Source organism: Dermacentor albipictus, chromosome 8 (genome assembly GCF_038994185.2).
Source record: "Dermacentor albipictus isolate Rhodes 1998 colony chromosome 8, USDA_Dalb.pri_finalv2, whole genome shotgun sequence".
Classification (NCBI taxonomy): Eukaryota; Metazoa; Arthropoda; class Arachnida; order Ixodida; family Ixodidae; genus Dermacentor; species Dermacentor albipictus.
In genome coordinates this window covers 127,677,261-127,699,381 of record NC_091828.1, presented here as the reverse complement: position 1 = coordinate 127,699,381, position 22,121 = coordinate 127,677,261, and the positions used below count along the sequence as shown (strand labels likewise).

Below are 22,121 nucleotides of genomic sequence, written 5' to 3'. Positions count from 1 at the left end.
TGGTGATTGTCAAATTTTGTCATATTGTTGAATTCACCATCTTGTCAGCTCTGGTTGACCCATGGGGCTGTTACACCCTCTCCCATTGGCTCAAGAATGCCACCATTACAGAAATTGATGATATGGTGGAATTCGACAATGTCCAGAATGGTACCCCTGCCACTGGGACTTGCATCGTTAAGGCATAGTAAGGACTCCTGTGGAAAAACTATGGCACTCAACAATCGGGAGATCTGTGGATCGATTTCGCCCCTGGCTTTTTGGCCCTAGGCAGAGCACACTGTTCATTTGTGGGTGAACCACTGCTCCTCCATGATTGCCAAGCAGTGAGTGCCTAATCTGCGACGTGCACTTGAGTGTGTGAAATGTTTCCAGCATTGTTCAAGCCAGATCAAATGAGCTTTTGCAGTGGTGTATTTTGTGTGCAACAATGGAGGCAACTACTGGTGAATGAGTGACACTGCAGTAAGGCCAGAGCCAATGACCAACAATTGAAGCTGGCAACAGCTGGCATATTACTCTCTTCACTTGTTTGGAAAAAAGAAATATATATGAATAGTTATTTGAAAGCAACCAAACTTTTTTTTTTTCATTTCATTCATGAGCCATGGCACTGACTCTAAATTTATCATAGATTTTGCTATTTTTCTCTTTTTGTGTGCAGTCAATTCCTGGAAAAGCTTTGTTTTTTTTTTTCATTAGATTATGAATGCAACACAGCCATTTGTCAATAAACTTTTAGCTCTTGCCAAATGCCACTGTGGCATCTTTTACATTTGTTTCTGGCATACTAGGGGAAATATTGTCACACAGGGAAGCGCACCGCATGCAACACCATGTCGGAAGCTTCAACTACGTCACACCGGGCTTGGTACTTTCACGAAACAAGTTAAAGGGATACACATGTTAACTAATATACAACGAAATTATTTTTTCATGCGCTTTTCATATATTTTTGCACGCTGTTAAACATCACTTCTTTTGAACTGTGGCCAGGCTTTCACCATTATGTGTCCATTATCATTGGAGCTTTGCCAAACATGTACGGTGCACTGTGCAAACATTGTCTAGCTTTTCATTTTATTTTAAAAGAGGGTTAAATAAGACAAAGGCAGTTTTGTCCAATTTGGTTTCAAGTGCTTGATATGTCCATTTTCTGTGCTTCTTACAATACAATAAAGAACATTTTGTCGCCATATGGTGACTGCTCAAACTTGCTGTCCTACCATACCGTAATAGCACTGCAATCAAATGCATGAACACCTGTGATGCCCAGAGACCCAACACAGGCCAACAACATCAACAGCCTTGAATCTGGCTCTTTCTTTCGAAGCTGTGTACACAGAAGTGGGCACCACAGGTCTTTTAGGTCCGCCGTCGAGATTGAAGGGTGTGCTTCTTGCAATACAATAAAGAATGTTCCGTCGCCATTTGGAGACTGCTCAATTGTTCAGTCTCGTCGTGTAGCAAGAGCACTGCGGTCAGATATGCATATACCTGTGACACCCAGAGATCCATCATACATAGAGGTTCCTACAAAGATAGCTAGAGGGAACTCTGGTGCAAGTGTGTACAGAAGCTGCAGGCGTGGCTGTTCAACCATCAAGGGATTGATGGTTTGTACATGGATTTGTGTAAACTTTGTCCTTCTGGTTCAGACAGCTTTGTGCGATTGCACAGTTCAGTGATCAGTTTCAGCTAAATACCGTGTTATAAATGCAACTTGCAATTCCACACATGTGCCCAGAGCCTTATTAATACAGCCTTCTGTATTAAAATAAACAGTACTGCTTAAAAATTTAGACCCGCAAACTCGTATAATGTGTAATAAGTAAAGCCACAAGGACGTCTGAAGCGACAAGCATTAGGAACAGACCATATCCATGTACCTGCCGAGCGATTGTAGCGCCAGAGTTCCCTCTAGTAATTTTAGTATGGAAATATATCCCCTTCAGTCACAGCGTACACGTTTGTGGACGGGGACATAATTTTTGCCATTACAGGGCTGTGGTTGCAAGGAATAGACAATGAACATTAAGCTTTGAGTAAATTGAACATTCTGCTATTTTAAAATGCACCCATTTCACTTCTGAGCAAAATTTATCGCTTCAGACGACCGCTTTGGTGAAGGCACTACCGTGCCTGACGGGACGTTTCAAGTGTGGCGTTTCGATAGTAATTTCGAAAGATGTTTTTCCTTGGTTGCAATGCTTGTGCCCAATAATTAACCTCTGCATGTAATTTGAGCGGGTGATCCAATATATTTAATGGAGAAACGTAACATGGCTAATGAATATTCAATTACTATGTAATTATGGTGGCTCTCTATGAAATGCAGTCATTCGCATCCCACCTTGACTTGCTTTCTATGGTGTCTCCAGCACCTTGGCATAGAGTTTTGGCATAGCGTTATGTAAATCCAGCACATTTATCGAAAGTCGAACGTAATTCGTGACTGAAGTGAACATGCTTTAATGTAATCTCTGCTGTAATCATAGGCCGATAACACCGCGCGCCTTGAACTTTGCCTTCATTCTCTCGAAGCTGTGGACACGAAAGTGGCTGCCGTAGATCTTGTAGATCCTCCCGTCAAGCTCGAAGGCAAACGCAGTGTGCGCCTTGGGCACCGTACGCACCACGCTCTGCTCGGTGATCAGGCGAAACACGTTCTTGGTTTCCTGGACGACGATGCCTCTGGCGCCCACGTACGACGGGCAGCGGGACTCGGCAACAGTTAGAAAGCAGCCCGTGTACTCGGCTTTCAGGAGCCGCGAGTGTTCAGTCACTTGGTCGCGTACGAGACCCCGGAAGTAATCCTTCCACATCAGGTGGATGGGCACGAACGATGCGTACGACAGTTTGTCCTTGTGCACGTTGAAGATGCCCAACTTGCGTTTCTCTCGACAAGTGAGCAGCTTGCCCTTCCTTCCCTTTTGGTCGCTGCCACGCTTCTTCCGTGCGACGTCAGGCTCGAGGACCGCCGTGTAGCGCGCAAGATCCGCCAGCTCGCCGGGACGCTGGCCGGCATGTTTCTTGATGAAATCGCGCACGTAATTCACAGCTTGCGCCGGCAATGGCGGGTCGTATTTTATGTCTTTCGACGTCAGGTAGACGTTTTGCACGTCGCTGGCGGACGTGGGGTCTGTCATCTTTGAAGCAGGGTAGCGGTCACGGCAACGCTGAGCTTAGTGTCACATTTGTGGAACCACGTGCGTGCACCGCGCGCCCTCAAAGCTTTCAACTACAAACCATAGAGAAATAAATTCACAAACGGCACGAACCACAGAGAAGAACCAAAACAATCACAATCTTTAAAACTTGGCGTAAACTGCTGACACGCACGTGGTAGGAGCGAAATGCCATACTAAAACGCTGCTGCCACGCACGGAAGTGACGTCACAGTTATGATGACGTTGTTTAAACAAGTATGGCGTGTTCCGGTTTATAGTTTTGCGCGCGCTGCTGGAGCTGCTTCAGCTTTTCAGCTTAGCTAAAACAGAATTTTACGGCTTCTAACTGTGTTGTGTGATAGAATGTTGTTCTAGTTAGTTGCGCTGGAAGAACCGGATGGTGTTCGAGCTTGCGATCTCGAGCCACACTTGGGCGCAACGCTGGAGCAGCTCGTTTCTTTATGCCTTGGAGCGCGTTTATGGTTGGTAGTGTGGTCTTGTGCAGCTCCTGTTACGTTTTTCAGTGCTGTTGCTCTTGTTTGTTGAATTTACTGATGTGAATGGAGCATATGTGGGCTCTCAGTTTGGTAGAACTTTTTGCTCTTATGGTAAAAAACGTTTAAACTCGTTCCAAATGCTTGTTGCTGCAGTTGCCGCTTAGTGTTGTGCATCGATCGCGAAAAAAAAAAAAAAGTTTCATCCTTCGTAGGATTGCTGTTGCAGATATTGCCTAAGTAAGTGAGCTGTTGCAATTTTTATATGGCACTCGATGTCGCATTTACCTGTACTGTTTCTTGTCTTGCATGTTCATACTGTTCCCTTGTTTATCGGATTTTGGCGGCTAGCGAATCGCGACTTGCTTGAGCACCTGCTCGCCACAGTTCTAAAGGAACATGTTGAGCAACCCCAATGTAAACTATGAAGACAAATATTGCAGAACGTGGCCCAGCCGCTCATAGTTCTACTTTGGCTCAATTTTGTTCTAAAGCTTGGCTGTCTTGAAGACCAAGAAATTTTCTTAAATTTCTTCCAGCTAGTTTGCTAAGCTGCTATTTAGTATTGCTTCTTGTGATGGCGCTATGCGAGGTACCAGGTTTGCGCAAATGTTCCTCGCAACTTGTTTACAAACATGATGTAGGTTCATTGCAGGAACCTGCATTAGGTTATAGATGTGAGATGCACGCTAATATGACCGGTGTGGGTTTGCGGGTCCCTGCATGCCACTCTCAAGCAAATGCCAAGTTTCCATTGTATGAATCTTCCTTGACTTCGCAGGGCTTGTTTGGTTAATCCCTTCATCTGTGCAATAGAATGCTCATTAGTCATGAGCCTTACCCTGATCCTCTTGTCCAACAAAAAAAAAATCTTTTAGGCATTGCATTAGGGAATATATCTGAGTGCCAATGTGACAATTTTTGCCTCTGTAACCTTTTTTTTCTCCCATCTTATCAGTGAAGGCCTTGTTCGAACAGAGTGCCATGCAGTGACAGAAATTCTCATCACAGTAAGAAAATCTCTGAAGGAGATTTTTGAGTCTGACTAGGACTTCGTCTTGGACAAATTGGTGAAGTCTGCTGCACATTGTTTTTGTGTGCGAAAATCTATTTACAGAGGAAGGACACATGAAAATGCGAACTACTAACTGATTTAATGATTCAAAGGATGAAACATAGTGTACAAATTTTGTGCACAGGCAAGAGGTGAATGTTGTGACAGTGCTAGTTTGTCTTTTAATGCTACAAATAGCCATTAAACAAGTGCACCTCTGGGGAATTAAGGCAATTGAAGTGCTACTAACATGTGCACTCTCTGATAAAATATACCTTCGTGAGCTCATGCGATGTTTTGTTGCTACTCCTGCACAGGATCATAATGTGCGAAAGCACGGCTCATATGAGCAGGCCTTGCAATGTGTGCTGCACCATCCGGTTTATTTAAATTGTTTGAATGCTCCCTCAAATAGTCATTCAGGCATTGGGCCGTTTGGTCCACGTAGAACTTGCCACAGCTGAGAGATATCTTATGACCAACCCACAGCACAATGCTCAATATGGTTGGCGTGATTTTTCATACACCCTTGTCTTTAGGTACGAGAACACAATTGGGCTAATTTGACAGGTGTATAAAGGAACAAATGGGACATTGTATCTAGCAGGCATGTTCTTGAAGCTGTGGGTAAATTTGTGCGCATATTTGTACATGAGGTGTACAATTTGTACACCTCAGGCCTAGTGGCGTCTGTTCCGCTTACATTTGATTAGCAAGTCCTTGTCGAGCTGCTCTTCAGCTTTCGGGAAATGGATTCGGCCATGGCACGCATGACCTAATTCCCCCACCTGTTCGCTAGTTGCGCTTCTGCTGTGACGGGTGTTGCGACGCTCGCCACCAAGGTGCTCTGTCAGGAGCATATACTAAATTGACAAGTAACCTTATTTCCGCATTTCTTGTCAGCAATTTGGGCACACTTAGCTAAAACTTTCATGTTTAGTGCACTAGGGAGTAGTTACTCTAAGCACCTTTATGACATGTTGACTGTCTTTGCTATGCGCTTAGCTGAAAACCTTCTACGTTTTTAAAGCTGATTCTGAACAGTATCCACAATTGCCGACCAAGTCACTTCCTTTGGCCTCCTCGGATGTTCTTATCTTCCAAGCTGAATTAGCCTTTATCGAGCTGAGCCATAATTGTTTGACCAGATGATGAAAATAGGTAATGAACTCGGAGAAAGCATAGGGTAAATTAAATATGCATTTTTGGAATTTATAAATAGTATGGATAAGGGAAATGAAAGTGGACGAAAAGATAGTTTGCTGTAGGTAGGAGCTGAATCCACACCACCTTCATTAGGCATGTAGTGCCTTACCAATTCAGCTACTGTGGCACTCACCCTCCCATCCCCTTGGCATAAGCCACTACCACTCACAGCCACAGCAGCAGACGTCTTAACTGCAGGCATCATAAAATACATCAGCAGGCAACTGTTCAAGGGCTCTGACTTCGGCTGCCCCTTGATGCCCTAAGACAGGGTATGATGGTTTATTGGCCATTTGCCCAATTGGGGCAAGTGGCCTGTTGATGTGATTTGATCAAATGAACAGGCATTTGAAATCCCACTTACAATTGGTTGTACATGCCGTTACCAAATCTGTTCTTTGAAAGGTGAAGCGTTCCTCACTAGGACACACCATCGGACATAAGAAGAACAGATATCACTAGATATGACTTCGTGCCATATGTGCTCAGAATTAGCCACAAATTGAAAAACTTGACTAGTAGATATGGTGCCCCAATGGTTTCTCCCGCACCGAAGTGATTAGCCCAATTGTGTCTTTGTAACACGAGTACTGAGAGACAAGGATGTACAAAGAACCATGCCAAGCACTTTGTGTGTTGTGCTGTGGGGGTTATCAGCGCAATACCTCTCTGCTGTGGCAAGTCCTGTGCAGGTCAGAGGGACTAGTGTCTAAAGGGACACTAAAGGCAATTATTAAGTCAAGCTAAAGTAATAGATTAGTGCTCGAAAACGTCGAAGGCATCACTGTTATTGCGAACAGAGCTTCAGTAATTGATGAACGGAAGTAACTGCAATACACAATTAGAGGCTGCCCCAGCACATTCAAGTACCAGCCCGATGATGAAGGCACTCCTCATTAAAGTTCTGTCGCTAGGACTTATCTACTAGTAATAAAAAGATTGCTGCATTGCATTATAAGATGAAAGAAAATGCTATTTGTATAGTTCTATTTGATATTTAGAAAAAAGAACCCATTGAGGTTACCCTTGAAAGCATCGCCCACGCTTACATGTTTTAGTAGTTTCGTTATCACATAGTGCTGAGCTGGATTTTCTGGCTCACGAAACTTGCACAAACTGCAAGTTACAGAGAATTCGATGTTTATGTGATGTTGCGGGATTCCCGAACAGTCCGTGCTACTTGATCAAGAGCAGTTGCAGCGGCGAGTCCAACGTTCTGTCTTGGCTCGGTTGCTACGTGGCCGGGCTTACGCATTTTGCACAGAAAACTGTAGCACCGTCTGTAGGGTACTGTTTTACTCACCAATGGAAGTGAAGGGCAGTGATGGCACAACCTCGCCACTCTGTCCTCAGGAGCAGGCGAATTGAATTGCTCTCTAGGTATGCGAACCCTTCAGATGCAATTTTCTCGTAAACTATCTCTTCTTGGCATGGAAGAAGCACTGTGAGGTTTATGGAATGCTACTTTAATAGGCAACATCTACTTAGTATTTGCCTTTAGTGTCCCATTAAATGGCCATAATAGGAAGCACTCAAACAATTCAAATAAATTTCATGGTGTGCATCTTGGCACGCTTTGCAAGGCCTACTAATGTGAACTGTGCTTTTTGCGTGTTATGATCTTGGGCAGTGCATGAGTTCATGGAGGCATATGTTATTAAAACAACCCTGCATGTGTTAGTTAATATAATTCATTTTAATTGCATGTGACCTTAGAAGCAGGCTAGTAGCCAATAAACTGTTGTATGCTACCCCAAGGCATTTAGGCGGTCAAAGTTAGGGCCGTCGACCATTTGCCTGCTCCTAAGACCGATTAATGGCAAATCAGTTCTGTGGAAGCCCGCAAAATCAAGGAGGGTTCACGAAAAGGAAAATTCTCATCAACCTGACTTTAGCACAATGTCCTGGGTTCCATCCCAGGACCTGGAGAAAATTTTTTTTCAGCTATGAAGCTTTTTTTTTTTTCGAAGAAATCCCTTATGGGTTTTTAAAAAACTGCTTTGGGCTGAGAAACCTATGAAGCCATCATTGTTTTAACATACATCACATGACATAGCCATAGGTACGTACGATTGTATGACACATAATCACTGATAACTTGACAATCCATGCTTCTCTTTCATATGCTCGTCCAGTACACATGTAGAACGCAACAGTCTGCATGTTGTAAGCTGACTTCAAATGGCCGGAGTAGAAATCATGCTGTCAGTGTCACACAATCATAGTCACTGACGTCTTTTTGCTTTTGTTACACACATAGTTCATTTTACACAAACATGTTGGTCCGCCTAGCAACACTTCACGTTAATCATAACAATGTTGGGTTACCAGCAAAATGTTACCATAACATTGGTTCCCATAATGCATGGGAGTCGCTCCATTTTGATTTCCGACTTGTGTAGTTGTTTAACCCTTTTGCTGGAATTCAAATTAACAAGTCCTCATTGTTAATTACATGAATGCAATAATGACTTGCAGGCTAAGGCAATGTTTTCAGACTTGCAACGGAAGCACTGTGAGCAGAGGTGTATGTACAAAGAAGTTGTGCGAAGGCTAGGTTTGGTCGTCCTGGTCACCAATTTATGGGAGGCAGCATGAAGAGGTAACTAGGCTTATTCAAGCCAGCCAGCCATGGTGTCACGGGATCTTGGGAGCAGCCGTTCAGGTCGCGTGCACTAGCATGTTCTATTCTTGCTCTGCCTGTGCGTGAGCCCATCTTCTTTGTCTATGTTGGAAGTGATAGCCGCGCGGCTACAGAGCCCATCTCCTAGTGCGAAGTGCAATTGAAATATAAAGTCCAATGGTAAAGCCCCCAGGTAAAGTGTGCAGACGGTGTCGTCATTGGTAGTGTCGGGTTCTCGCAATCTGAGAGATATACACCAGGCAGCACCGGCAGCATAGGTTGTGAGTTAAGCGCAGCCACATATGATACCAAAGTGAGAAATCGCAACCTGCCACAGGCACTCGTAGATGCACGGGCCTGTAGAACTCAGAGCTCCAAAACTAGACCATCTGGCAGCTTGGGACTTGCGTGGAGATAGCGCAAGTGTTGGTCACTCATGTTGTTGATTTAGAAGTGATTCTCGAGCTGAAGAAACCAGATGGCAAAGTTGCTCCTGCAAAATTTCGGTAGGCCATGCATCTGCGGAAGATGTGAGCACAACATCGGAAAGCTTGCCTGCTGCTGCTTTCAGTGGAATCTCGAATGCCGATAGCATCAGGGTTGCAGTGGTCACTCAATGCATCACGAAGGTTGTGCTTGTGGCAACGCCGCGCCAGCGAGAGTGAAATTTGCGCCTTGTTGAGTCGGTGGCTGAGCCTCTGAATTGGCGATGAGTGAGTTGCCCCGAGTGGAAAGCGGGCAGCTTGTGGGGACGTCTAAGGAAGAACAGCGACGAGCTGTAAAGTAGCCGAAGGCGCTTGCGTTTAGCCCAGTGTATTTCTTGGAAAGAATCGTCGAGCAGCTGCCTTTGAGCTGGGGGAGGAAGCTCATGGACCACGTAGAGGTTTGATGCTGGGGTTGGCGCATGCCGACGACCGGCACGGGTGGAAGCAGGTGATGTGGGACGACCATATTCAGAATGACACGATAGATGGCGAGAGCTGTTGTGATGGAGCACCAGCTGGAGGAGAGTGAGTGCTCGAGGTGACATAGTGAGCAAGGACGGCTGCCCACGAGTCCTTGTACAAGTCAGAGCAGGGGCTGAGAGCCGGAGCCTGGAACCTTGTTAAGAAGGAAATGGTTGTTTAGCGGGATGAACCAGATGTCCAGCATGTCAATGTAGAATTCCCATGCCCCCTACAATCGCAAGACTTCTGCCAAACCGTGCAAGGCCACGTCACTACTCGCCTTTGCAAAGTCGGTGCGCTGATGCTGCCATGGCAGGGCTCAGTCGTCCTGGTCACCAAGTTGTGGGAAGGCTGGGCTCGGTCAGCTGTGTCATCACTTTGAGGGAGGCAGAGCGAAGAAGTAGCTGCCGTAGCCACTGTTTGTTTAAGCCAGCCATGGTGCCACGGGATCTCGGGGCAGGCTGACACCGCGGCCACTTTGGTCAAGTGCGCTAGCGTGATCTATTCTCGCACTACCTGCATGTGAGCTCATCTTTTTTGCCTGCGTTAGAGGTGACAGTCATGCCGCTACGAGGTACTAAACATGTTTACTGTTTGAGCATCTCTGAATTGCATGAGCTATTAAATACACCCATCACACAAGTGCAGAGCCCTTCCGCTAAGTCTATCTGGCAGGAATCTTTTGTCCTGTAAATATTCACGTTTTCCCTGTCCATTGTACAGCTGTATCCTGCTACGTCTACTTGGTTAGATGCCGACGCCAAACTTGGAGGAAAAAGCGAAGCTAGATCCTTATTAAACGACTTCAATGTGATAGAATTTTTACAATTATCAGCATTCAAAATTAGCTCTCATTACAAACCACATTTAAATTTGCAAGAAACTCTCACTAAAAGGCAAAGCTTATACTTTCTGATGAGCCTACCTTGTGCATTTTCATTCCTTAAGAATTTGTGTACTTTTCCTTATAGCCTTTATCTTCAACATTAAGTGAACAGGGTTTTTCAACTTATGGTCAAAAGACATTTACACAAGAACTAAAATTCCTGCTATCTTGTGCTGTCAGGCCAAATTTAAGCTTTTCTGTGTTGTATGTCATCTTGCTTTTGTGTTCTACTTGGCACTTAATAGACAATTTATGCACAAACAAACCATTTGTATTACAGACTCTTCAACTTTATATGCAAAAAGTATTGCCATTGCAGACAGAAAACACTGAAATATAGTAATTCTGATAATTGTTTTCCGCGCAAGAAATTTGGTTGGCTTTGGGCAAGGGTCTAAAAATGTTGCATAATTTGGTTTCCTAAAGTCAGTTTTTCCGTAATACAGCTGTAGTCACAGGACATGTGTGTTCCTTAATTACAGACGTGCGCACCACATGTGCTTACACATGTGCTTAAGATACCCCGATAGACATTTTACACACAAACAAACCATTTGTATTACAGACTCTTCAACTTTAAATCCAAAAAGTACTACCATTTGCAGACATAAAATACTAAAATATGGTAAAAAATTCTGGGAATTGTTTTCTGCACAAGAAATTCGGTTGACTTTGGGCAAGGGTCCAAAAATGTTGTGTAAGTCGGTTTCCTAAAGTCAGATTTTCCGTAATACAGCTGTGTTACGCGGTGAAGCATGTCAAAAATGAAAAGAGGCTGACAGGACATGCGTGTTCCTTAATTACACATGCACGCACCTGCTGTCTCCTGTCATACTACAAATACCGACACATGTAATAACTACTGGCAGCCATTCAAAGCTGTTTGTGTGGAGATTTAAGGCCCATGTTCTGGGGTGAAAAGTGCGGCCCTAGCTGTAAGAAAGTAACGTTTTGTTTATCAAGCCAAAGTTTATAGTGTTCATGTTTTTTAAGTGTTTAATATTTCTAGAATAATAGCTACATCCTTGCAAGGTAGTTGAAATAACAGCTCACATTGCCCCAGCCATGTCCAAAGTAGCTCTTATGGCCTGCTAGTACAATAAATAGGTGTATTGGTGCTTTTACTGACAGGAGACGGAGGGTGCACAGACGTATCATTAAGGGGATACTAAAGCAAAACAATAAATCAGTTTAGACTAATAAAGCATTGTTTTAGAACCCTGCAGGCAGTCATTTTAAAACAATAGTTTGGTTATTAGATGTGAAAATGAAGTTCGAAGTATCAGTATTTGAAATTCACGCCAAAACCTCGACACAGCTGCGTCAGTGTGACGTCAGGGATTTCAAAGTATATTTTTGCATTTGGGCAGCGTTGGCTGAGTAAAAATTCCAGAAACTTCATATTTGGTTCCTTTAGAACACAATGTAGACAGTCTGTACCGCTATGTACTTAAGTAGGCCCTAGAAGATACTATCCAAATCCATGACGTCACAGCGACCAGGTCTGGGAACTTCAAGGAGGCGTCGCCACCCGTCTTTTGTTTTTGCACTTTTTCTGGTCTACCAAGCATCTTATACTGGTAAGAGTGGTGTTTTTGGTGTTGTAGAAAGGTAATTTACTAATGCAGAAGAAATAATTTTTCTCTTTATTGTCACTTTAAGGAACACATTATATGTCCCTGACAGTGGCCCCTTTCCACTTTTATAATATGCTTCGCCGTCGTACATTGCATATGCTTCACTGCATAACAAGACCGTATTGTGGCGAAGCTGATTTTAGGAAACTGAATTATGCAACATTTCTGGGAACCTTACATGGCTTCATACTGTAGAGGCTCTAGGAAAAGGCACGCTGCTCTATATTCACAGCAAACATAATCTGCGTCATAGAAAAAGAAATGTTTGTGATGTTTATTCGCAAAATATTCATGTAACGTCAGCCAAAATATTACCTGCCGTTTTATTGTGGCACTGCTGCCAGTAAGACTGAATACCTGAGTGGGTCTGAGTAGTCTGGCTCTGAAAATTGCCCATTGATAATATTTGCATTCCGTTAAGATCAGTTTTTGCCTTTACTAAGATGCAAATGAAAAAATGTTACTGTGATGTAGCATTTAGCATGACCTTTAATACGCCCCGAAGACTTGGTGGACCGATCACACTGAAGGCGCAGTTCAATCTTAAGCTGGGTCCCCACAAGAGATGAAGAACACGATGTGATGATGGTCATGTGCAGATGATGAAGTGCCTAAGAAATGCCCACATTATAATTATTTGTGTCAATAGAAGAATTATAAGCAACCTCTAAAAATCTGACTTGTTGTGATGAAATGGAAAAAGTTGGCAGGTATGTATTATGACATTGATGCAGAAAACATTCATTTTGTCATTAAAGAAAGTCATGTATGCATTCACTTTTTCATCTTCCCTCTTGAGCTTGGGCCTTCATTGGTCTGCATTGTGCAACAGGTAAAATGATGAGAAATATAACTAAAGACAAATAAAATCCTAGCCTGCTAACATACGCCTGCTCAGTACACTATTGACACGCTCTGGTTTATTAAGCGTGCTCACCTGTCAATTCAGGCACAGAAGCAGGTCCTGTTCTTGAGCTGAAACATACACAGCCATGCTTACATAGGAAACAACTTTCAGGAGGCCAATTATTGACACGCATTGCAGATAGTACTATGGATCAAGCATAAAGCTGACCACAATGCCCTCGAACTCTTCCCAACATACATATATTTTCTAGCATCCTGGGCCAACCTTCTGGCCATGCTTTGAAGCTGCTGTCAGGTTTCGAACCAAGCCCAATCTTTCTGGCTTTGTTGTCCTCCTCGTCGTACCATTTCCCCCCTCATTTATGTTTGTCTTATTGAGATAGATATTATGTGATGATTTTTCATTTGTGTGTAGTTTGGGCAAAATCAATTTCTAATAAAACAAGCCACCCAGCTATTTTTATGGCCTAATTTTTGCGCTCATTGATCATGGAGACCTACCTGCACGGCTGCATGTATATGGCAACTAAGTGCTCGTCAGATGTTATGTGAATATTTAATTAATAAACTTCATTTACATTTCTGCGCAGCACAGACCCATTGCGGCTGCAACTATACTGAGCTGCATGGCTGTTCGCAGCATCATTACGGAATAAAATCTGCCAGTCTTTATTTAATAAACAGTCAACATAGTGAATAACCGAATACTATTTTGTATATTCTAAATTTAAGTACTTTATGGCTTGCACTGTGGTGTTCTTATAACTTTGGCAGGCCTAAAAATCTCAACAGACCATCTAACTATGTGGAGTCATTTTTTTAGCCATTACATATTCATTGAATTTGCCTGTCTTCCACATGGCTACCAATAATCAGTAGATATCATGTCGGTTATTTATATGTGGAATTGGTGACTTTCCAAAAACCTCATAGTACACCCCCCCCACCCCAAAAAAAAAAAAAATCCATCGCATACATGCAATAAAAGTTTAATGCACCCATGGAAGGGGAAGTAAATCGTAAAGATTTAAGTTAGAAGCTGAGAGTAAGATGGTATTTCAACGTGAACAGCAGACTACAACAAATAAAGCAGTGGCACAAAACAAAGCGAATGAAAAAAGTATTGTTCAGCCAATAAAAACATTTCACTGTTGCTGCAAGGTGAGAAGAGGGAAGCAGCCCTGCACTTACCCCAGCAACTACAGGCTTGACCGAAGGGTCCAAGACATCTCGAACATAATGTCCACACTTGGCCAAAGAAGCGGGAACCATATCGAGAAGCTTGTGTTCTGGCCACAGAAGCGGGAGCTCACAGGCCTTGTGTTAGAATTCTGTAGCCTGGTGAAGTTACAAACCGTACTCTTGTAGCGATGTGTTGGCCAGGTTTTGACTGGTTGCCCTGGTCCAGTGAAGTCTTGACTGCATGTCTTCAGCACAATCCATGGGGCAACCTTCCTATGTGGCTTTCATCCATGTTCCAGCTATTCCCTTCATTTTTGTCACTCGGGGCTTCGTGGTCCGCAGTGATTAGTCCCTTACTTAATATGTACAAATAGGTCCTTTAATTTTCCTGTTTTCTTGCCTTGAATGCCCTCATACCTATTGCAAACAGAAATGGAAGATAGCACCACTCTTCTATCATGATCGTTCACATTAGAGTTCCAAAGGAGCAAGATCAGGGTATCCATGGCATCTGTCTCGATTCTTTACATTTTGTGCCATAATACCCAGGACTCGTACTGTGGCTGCAGGCGTCATCTGTAAGTTTGGGAGGTGGGAGCACCTTCTGCTTGCTTCAGCTCCTGTCTGACCTTGCCCTTCAGCACAACAGTCTAAAGTTCACAAAGCCAGGATGCCCCCGGAGGTGAATGACACAACCTGTCAGCCCAGCCCTTGGAGCAGCCAATGACCTGCCTATCGATGCGAAGGACAACTGCAATGACAACTGCAAAGCTTGCAAGGCTGGGACGATAAATTTCTTCAGTGACATCCATCTTGAAGGCCTAGTCCTTGAAGTGAATGGCGCATAGAGTGCAGACTTATCTTGCCACCACAACGATGACTGCTCCATAGCTCACAAGGCTGGGATAGCAAGTCTCATCGGAAGGCTGATCGTGCAGGCCTAGGCCTTGAAACCACCAGCTGTGTGTCTGCCAATAATCTGTGCCTTCATCGTGATGGGCTCTCCAAGGTCTGCAAGGCTGGAACGCTGAGGTCATCCCATCTGAAATTTGGAAGCTTTGCCCTTCAAGCATCCAGTACCACCATGGCAGTATTAAAGATGGGAGGAACTGCAAGGATCACTAGTGTTTACTAACAATTATGTAGCATCCTTGTCTGTGCACTCACAAGTGCCCTAGGGACCTAAAAGACTGAAATATGGGACATTGAGTGGCTGAGAATTATGGGAATATTCTTGCACACTGACATCAAAGAAAAGTAATAGAATACTTACATCTATGTCACAAATAGTTGTTAAGTTCAACTTAGTTTGCTTTCAACGAGAGTGATGTAGAGGCTTGTGAATACTTTGAATTGGACATCTGCTGCAGTAAAGTGAAGCTCGAGGTCCGATTGACCAAATTAGACAAAAAAGCGCGTTACACATCCGCCAAGCCAACAGGGATTTTAATAAGCAGGCCATAGAGCTGGGTTTGTTCACATGACTAGAGGATGCCCATTGATAAAGCTAAGTAACTCGGTCTAAAGAATGCTGCAAGAATTTAACACTACTTTAGTAGCGATATTCTCACAGCAAACAGATGCGTTGCAGAAGCAACAGTCATAGCTCCAGAAGCACAGAAACTCGGAGGCGAATCTGAATTTGTGCCACAAAAGCCATTCTGTTCTCTGTCAGCAGGTCTGCTATGCTGTGTCGGTCAATGGGTGCTGTGTCTGCCCTGAAGACGGCGACAGCTTACCTTTAACTGGGACTGATAGCCCATCTAGCACCACTGCTAAAGTAATGTTAAACATTTATCCTAAAGACAAAAACGCAAAACAAAGCAAGAGGGAGGGGGGGGATGAAGCTTGCAGAAAAACGAGGCAAGGATTCTTTGAGATAAGGTGTGGCAGTCATGATCAGAACCAGAACGATAAGTCAAAGGAGAGTTTTTGCACTTTCGTGTGTGATCAAACGGACAGGCATCATACTGAAGGCGTCAAGAGGAGCACAAGGATGAAGCAAAGGCACTTGGCAGCTTGGAAAGACAGTCACGCAATTGAATGCAGAAAAATTGCGGGAAACAACTCAAGCACCTGAATGCAAGAAAAAAGTGGAAATAATACGTTATGTTAAAGAAAAAGGATTTCCTTTTGAACACAATATTAATATAACACTGCCCCACTGTACGATACATCAAACATTATACACAGATTCAAAATTGCATAACTGTGCAAACTCAGCCTGAAATAGATGGAATAGAATTTGTTCCTTGTGAGCAAATCGGGATTGTGGCTTGCATAAGCTGAATGTGTGCAGTTTTTGCTTAGCAGAAAGGTTATTAATTAGTCAAACTTCTATAGTGGTGAACAAAATAGGAGTTCGGCAATGGGAAAGAAAAGAACATTAACATTTGTGTGCAGTAGTGTGAGAGTTAACGTGGGCAGAAGTGCAATGTGTAAATAGGGTCTATTTTGGGCAGATATACCGAAATATAAATTGCACTGGTATTGTACTGAATCAAGTTATCTTGACATGAAGCAATAGCCTGCCCTTTAATTTGCATAGATTTTGCCATACAGTCTTGCATGGCTGTTAGACTACTGCATACTTTGGCAAAGCCAAATAGCTGTCATGCTAAATGTCATGTATAAGGCAGCCATGTATGTCTATCCACGAGAAGGCATATCTGTATTTTATGACTGTGCGCAAGTTTATTGTTGACAGATACCGTATGTTGTGCATAACATAAAGTATGTCCTTGCATTCATAATGGACGGCAATATTTTTCAATTCTACCCTGCCCCCTCACTCTAGGTCTTTGTCCAGAGAAGGAATGCCCACTGCTTGAGTGCCCGTGACACAGTCGATGCTGCTTCAAGCTTCAACAATTGTTGTGTCAGTTACAGCTATGCAAGCCAATATTTGCACCAAAAAGATGTTACTTAGCTCCTTCAGGTTTTTTTAAATAAAGTGCTTTACCAACAAAACTATGCCCGGGGGCTGTCCCCCTTCGACTTTTCTTTGGCATTTACAACACATCCTAAGACCATAAATGCTTATTCAAAGCACCCAATACACTTTAGGCCGAACATTGTCTGCAAAGTTCCATTTGAAGAGGTACTGACATGATATCTTCAATTATTCCTTTTTTTCTCTCATTAAATTAAGGCTTTAGAGCTCTAAAAATATAATAACAAGCCTTGGAGTGGCGTGATTTAGTATAATAGCTTTCCTGGAGCCGGTTTCAGTTTTGTTTTCTGGAAGGATACTATGTAGTGACATCATAACACAGTATGTGGTCATGTGAGAAAAGGACATTGCAATGTTTTGACACTCTCTTGAGGCCTCCGGCTAGCTCAGTCGACTTGTGCACTGCAAATTTTGATGGTCAATGTAGCAGCACAGTGGACGACTGAATGAGCTAGAGCGAGTGTCATAACATCGTAATGTCTTGCTCCCACATGACCATATACTGTGTCGTGACATCAAGGCATAGTATCTTCCTGGAAAACAAAAGTGGCTGTAAAGAAGCTACTATATTGAATTATTTACGGTGTTTTGAGGCTTCACCCCTCAAACGCTGTCTGTCGTCTTCTCTCCGCCACTCTTCAGCACTGGTAAATTCAATTATAAACGTGCACTAACCAGCTCAGTTAAGCACACTCGTGCAGTATGTACTACCAAGCGCTTTTTTATCCCCTTCCATGTCGCACTGTTACCCCGATGGAGGCGAAATGAAAAGACACCCATGTATTGTGCATTTGGCGCATATTAAGGAAACCCAGATGGTCATAATTAATGCGGAATCCCCCACTACGGTGTGCCTCGTAATCATATCATGGTTTTGGCATGTAAAACCCCGTAATTCATTTCATTCTGATGAGAAGTGGCTAATGTATTTTTAAAACCTCAGTTGACAACGTGTTTTACCTGCTCAGAAAGAATAAATTTGCTTCTTGTGCTGTCCCATGGATTATGCATTGCCTTCGATCAAAAGCCTGACTAAGCATTGAGACACATCTTGGCTTGTCCATGGCAATGCTAGAGAATGCGAAATACTGTTTATGAGCTGAGCTTGTTTTTGGCCGTTTTTAGCAAAAAGCCACGGACGAACCTAGCTCGTCGAAGGCACGGAAAATGTTAAACATACCACTATGTGTACAAGTATTTCATTTCAGAATCAAGTAGGGGAACACAAGCTGCACACCTGGCAAGTATTGCTTGTACAATTGACGGAAAGCTAAGTCTACCAATCTTGCTAGAAAGCACGCCTGAAATGATGCACATCAGCAATTCCAAAACTAGACAGCAAGGACAAAAGTCTAAGAATGCAAGGCATGCGGTGAAAGATGTTGGGTAGCTTTTGCAAAGAAACTGCGGGTAAATTATTAGGCTACTATGAAAATGCCTTTGGCAGACCAGTTCTTTTTAATAAGCATGCATGATGACAGAAATTTGCATTGCTTAGACAAAGGAATACTGTTAAGAGCTTGGGGTCATATGGCTTTCAGTGAAAGGCAATAATGAAGAACAAGTCTTAGCACAGCCACCTACATGCTCTTTTTGTTTGGACAATGATTTAAAGCGAGGGGCCCGGCCCGGGTGGGGGGCTCAGAAGCAGATTAAGAATGATGTATGTAGGACATGCCCACACATCATTAACAATGGCAGATGAGATAGGTGATATTTCTGGCTCCTGTTCCAGACATTAAAATATGAACCAGATTCTCTCTACAATGACTGCTTTATCATCAGGTTTATAATATTACCCTTTTTTATACACCTAAACTTATAAAAAGGAGCTGCAGACAGGCTTCACACAAATCAGGTAGCAATGTCTTTTGACAAATTGGCTTAATAGCATCAGCATTAGGCATATACTTCCACAATCCTGTTCATTAAGTACTACTTGGAACATATGCAGAGGAAAGGTCACTTATATTGATATTAATTAGAGCTGCATGAATCTCGGAACTTTCAAGCAACCAGAGGGGCTCCATGCTGTAACGTCTTCCTAGTTGTATTAGTATGTATGGAATACAGGTTTAGTCAGATAAGTACACTAAAGGCAAAACATTTTTCTTAGTGACCATGGTTCTTTCTTTTGTGTTTCTTTTTCAACTTGGAAGGAGAGAAATGAGTGCAAGATGATGGCTGTCAGTACATTTAGATTGCCACAACAGAGTGATTAATAAAAATGGAGTTGCCGTGAACCCGTTAAACGCATATCCAATATATAAAGAAGGGAACCTTAGCAAAGCTGCACAACCATTAGTCAAATCAGTTCAAGTGCATATACTAGTTAAAAAAACAAGCTTAAAATATAATGTACCAAATATTAATTTAGCCGTCATGTATAGCACTCATAGGTGCTAGCGTGGCTGAGTTCGTGATCAGAAATGATCCTACAAAAAAACCATTGTAGAAAAAACAAAATCCGTGTTCCTGCTAGGGTTTGAGTTCATGACTTAATTTATAAGCCAGGTGTTGCATATATGACATGGCAGCAGTTTCATTCTTTTCTTTCTAATGTAGACACAATCCAATAATTGTAACCCAGTGTACTTGACCACATTTGAATGTTTCAACAATTCAAATGCTGAACTCTTAAGAGTACTAAAAGTGAAATATTTTTATGTGGGTAGTTCCATCAGTCAATACAGTCATCCTTAGTCCACTATAACTGCTGTTGTCTTAAATATTAAATGGTGGGCAATATTGGGAGATGTTGAACAAGTAAGCACCATCGGAAGATAAATAATTTTTGTACACCACAGGTCTTAGAACAGTTACCCATTGACAAAAAGCTAATAAAATTGACATTGTGCTTAAGAAGCCCGAGTATGTGAAAGTGAGCAAAGGCTTTGCAAGTTTAAGAGCTGTCCATCAAGAAAGATGTGTTTTCAGGTAACACTATATCATAGTAAATACAAAGGGCAAGTGGAACAGTAGGAGCTCCAGATTATATTTGGTCATGGCCAGGACATAACGTGAAATGATTATGAGACTTTCAGCTGTCCACAGAGTTGACAGTGCAAGCCTTACCTTAATTAGGTTTCCCTAAAAGGCTGCCACAGTAGGTTGACGCCTACTTGTATGTAATGGTTCATTTGAAGTTTTGTGGGTTGTTTTCGTCACTCCACTTGGAAGAACCCTTAGCACACCCCTTTTACTATTGCAAACTAATCCTTGCCTTCAAAGCCTTCCACTTCCCCTTTCCACAGCCTTCATTTTACTCTTACACACCTGATATCCTCCTCGACCCTTGCGAGCGATGAGCTATGTGGAAATCAGTTTTTAATAAGGCAAGTCCCTTTGTCCAAACATTGACTCCAGGCAGAAGATTCTTTTGTTCAGTGACTGTCAGTCATTTAACTTATTGTGTGGTGATCTACTTTCTCTACACAAAACCTTGCACAATAAGGTGTAATTTAAAACCACCATTAATTTCTGGCAAAGTGGTACCTTAGTTGGCCAGGCCATTGCCTGACCAAGTGTGCTGACCAACTAGCTATCCCTAGTTAAGTACAAGGGCATCTCAGTCATTCAAGTGAGTATGGGAAAGAACATTTCAACAATAACTTTGGTTTATTCTCACATAAGAATAAGTTATTCTGACAGGGCTGCCTTTGTGGTATCGCTGGATCAAAAAAGCACACATGCATGAATCACGTGCATGCATACTTTCATATGAAAAGCTGACATTTCTATTGCGTCATTCTTTCACGCTACAAGTAAATGATATATTTCATTAATGTGGAAAGCTCGGCTAGTTGCTGATTAATCATCATACCTTGCAGCTAGTGTCATAAATTCTTAGGTGTCTTCGCCTTGTCCTTGTCAGTGCACTGCTTCACCTCCAAGATATGATAATCTATTTCATGTTTTGCAAAGGCTAACTATGAAGCTTTCGATGACAGTAGATACAGAACTATCAACTGACAACTCTGACTACCTAAAAGATAGACCATCAGGACACCAACATGATTGGGTAAAAAGAAAGCAGAGCAGTTCCTGACTGCCACCTTTGTTTCCTATACTACCGAACGTGCCACAAATGTCGGACACGTAAATTGGGCAGCCACAACACAACGGCTCCTGAATTTCACAGGTGCAAACACCTCGCCAAAAATTCTAATGTGTAGTGCGGAAAGACATTTTTATAGTGTATTCTGTATGTATTGGTAGTGCGCTATCAAAGAACTGCGGCGCAAAAAAATCGTGAAGCTATTACGAAATCAGCTATATTTATACATCCTTCACTGCAACCAAGAACGTTATACCAGAAAGGAGTTCCTGCCGTTTACGTGCACATATAACCGAAGACAAATTCAAAACCATGCATGTTTAGAGTGTTCAAAAAACAGAGCTATCTTAATAAATTTACAAGTACCACATCGTTAGCCTGCACAACGCCTTGTATTGCATTGGAAATAAGAAAGGAAAAAATTAAAAAATGTAAATACAACACATAAAAATGAGTAAATCATTGCATATTGTCCCAGTTTCTAAGTACTAACACATACAGCTTTAATGGACGACTGCAAACAGCAGACAGAATGAATCACTGATTGGTAGCGCACACCAAAAGACACGTAGTATGAGCTGAATGAGTACTGATTTGCAGGAACTGTGAGATCACTGTGACCATTGTGAATATGGACAGCAGTTCATGGCGAGAACCACTAATTTGTTAGTCACTGTGCAACGAGTAAAGAATATGTACTTCTGACATGCAGCTTCTTTGCAGTACAACGTAATAATGAACCTCACTGACAAAAAACTAGAAAGTTGGAAACATCTCACTCGCACGAAGACATTAAAACTACGAAACTCAAGCTAAACAGCTATTGGCTTAATTTTGTGGATGGTTTATTGTACCAGTGCAGTCGGATATGTATGGTACACGTCGAATACATTTTCACTGCAGCAAAAATTTTATGCGATGAAGCCGATAGATTTTGGTGTAAAAGCTAGTTCGTCGCAGCCACTGCAACTGCTGAGAACATATCGTAAAAACTTGATTTGCACACACATACACACACACACACACACACACACACACACACACA

General features: G+C 42.6%; 1 protein-coding gene across 1 annotated transcript; it reads right to left on the bottom strand.

The window, feature by feature from the left end:
- Positions 1 to 2,456: 2,456 nt before the first annotated feature.
- On the bottom strand, positions 2,457 to 3,357 carry Pop4 (ribonuclease P/MRP subunit POP4). The gene has a single exon (XM_065452676.2). The coding sequence runs from the start codon at positions 3,147 to 3,149 to the stop codon at positions 2,493 to 2,495; it is 657 nt and encodes a 218-aa protein (XP_065308748.2). The 5' UTR covers positions 3,150 to 3,357; the 3' UTR covers positions 2,457 to 2,492.
- Between the last annotated feature and the right edge of the window lie 18,764 nt (positions 3,358 to 22,121).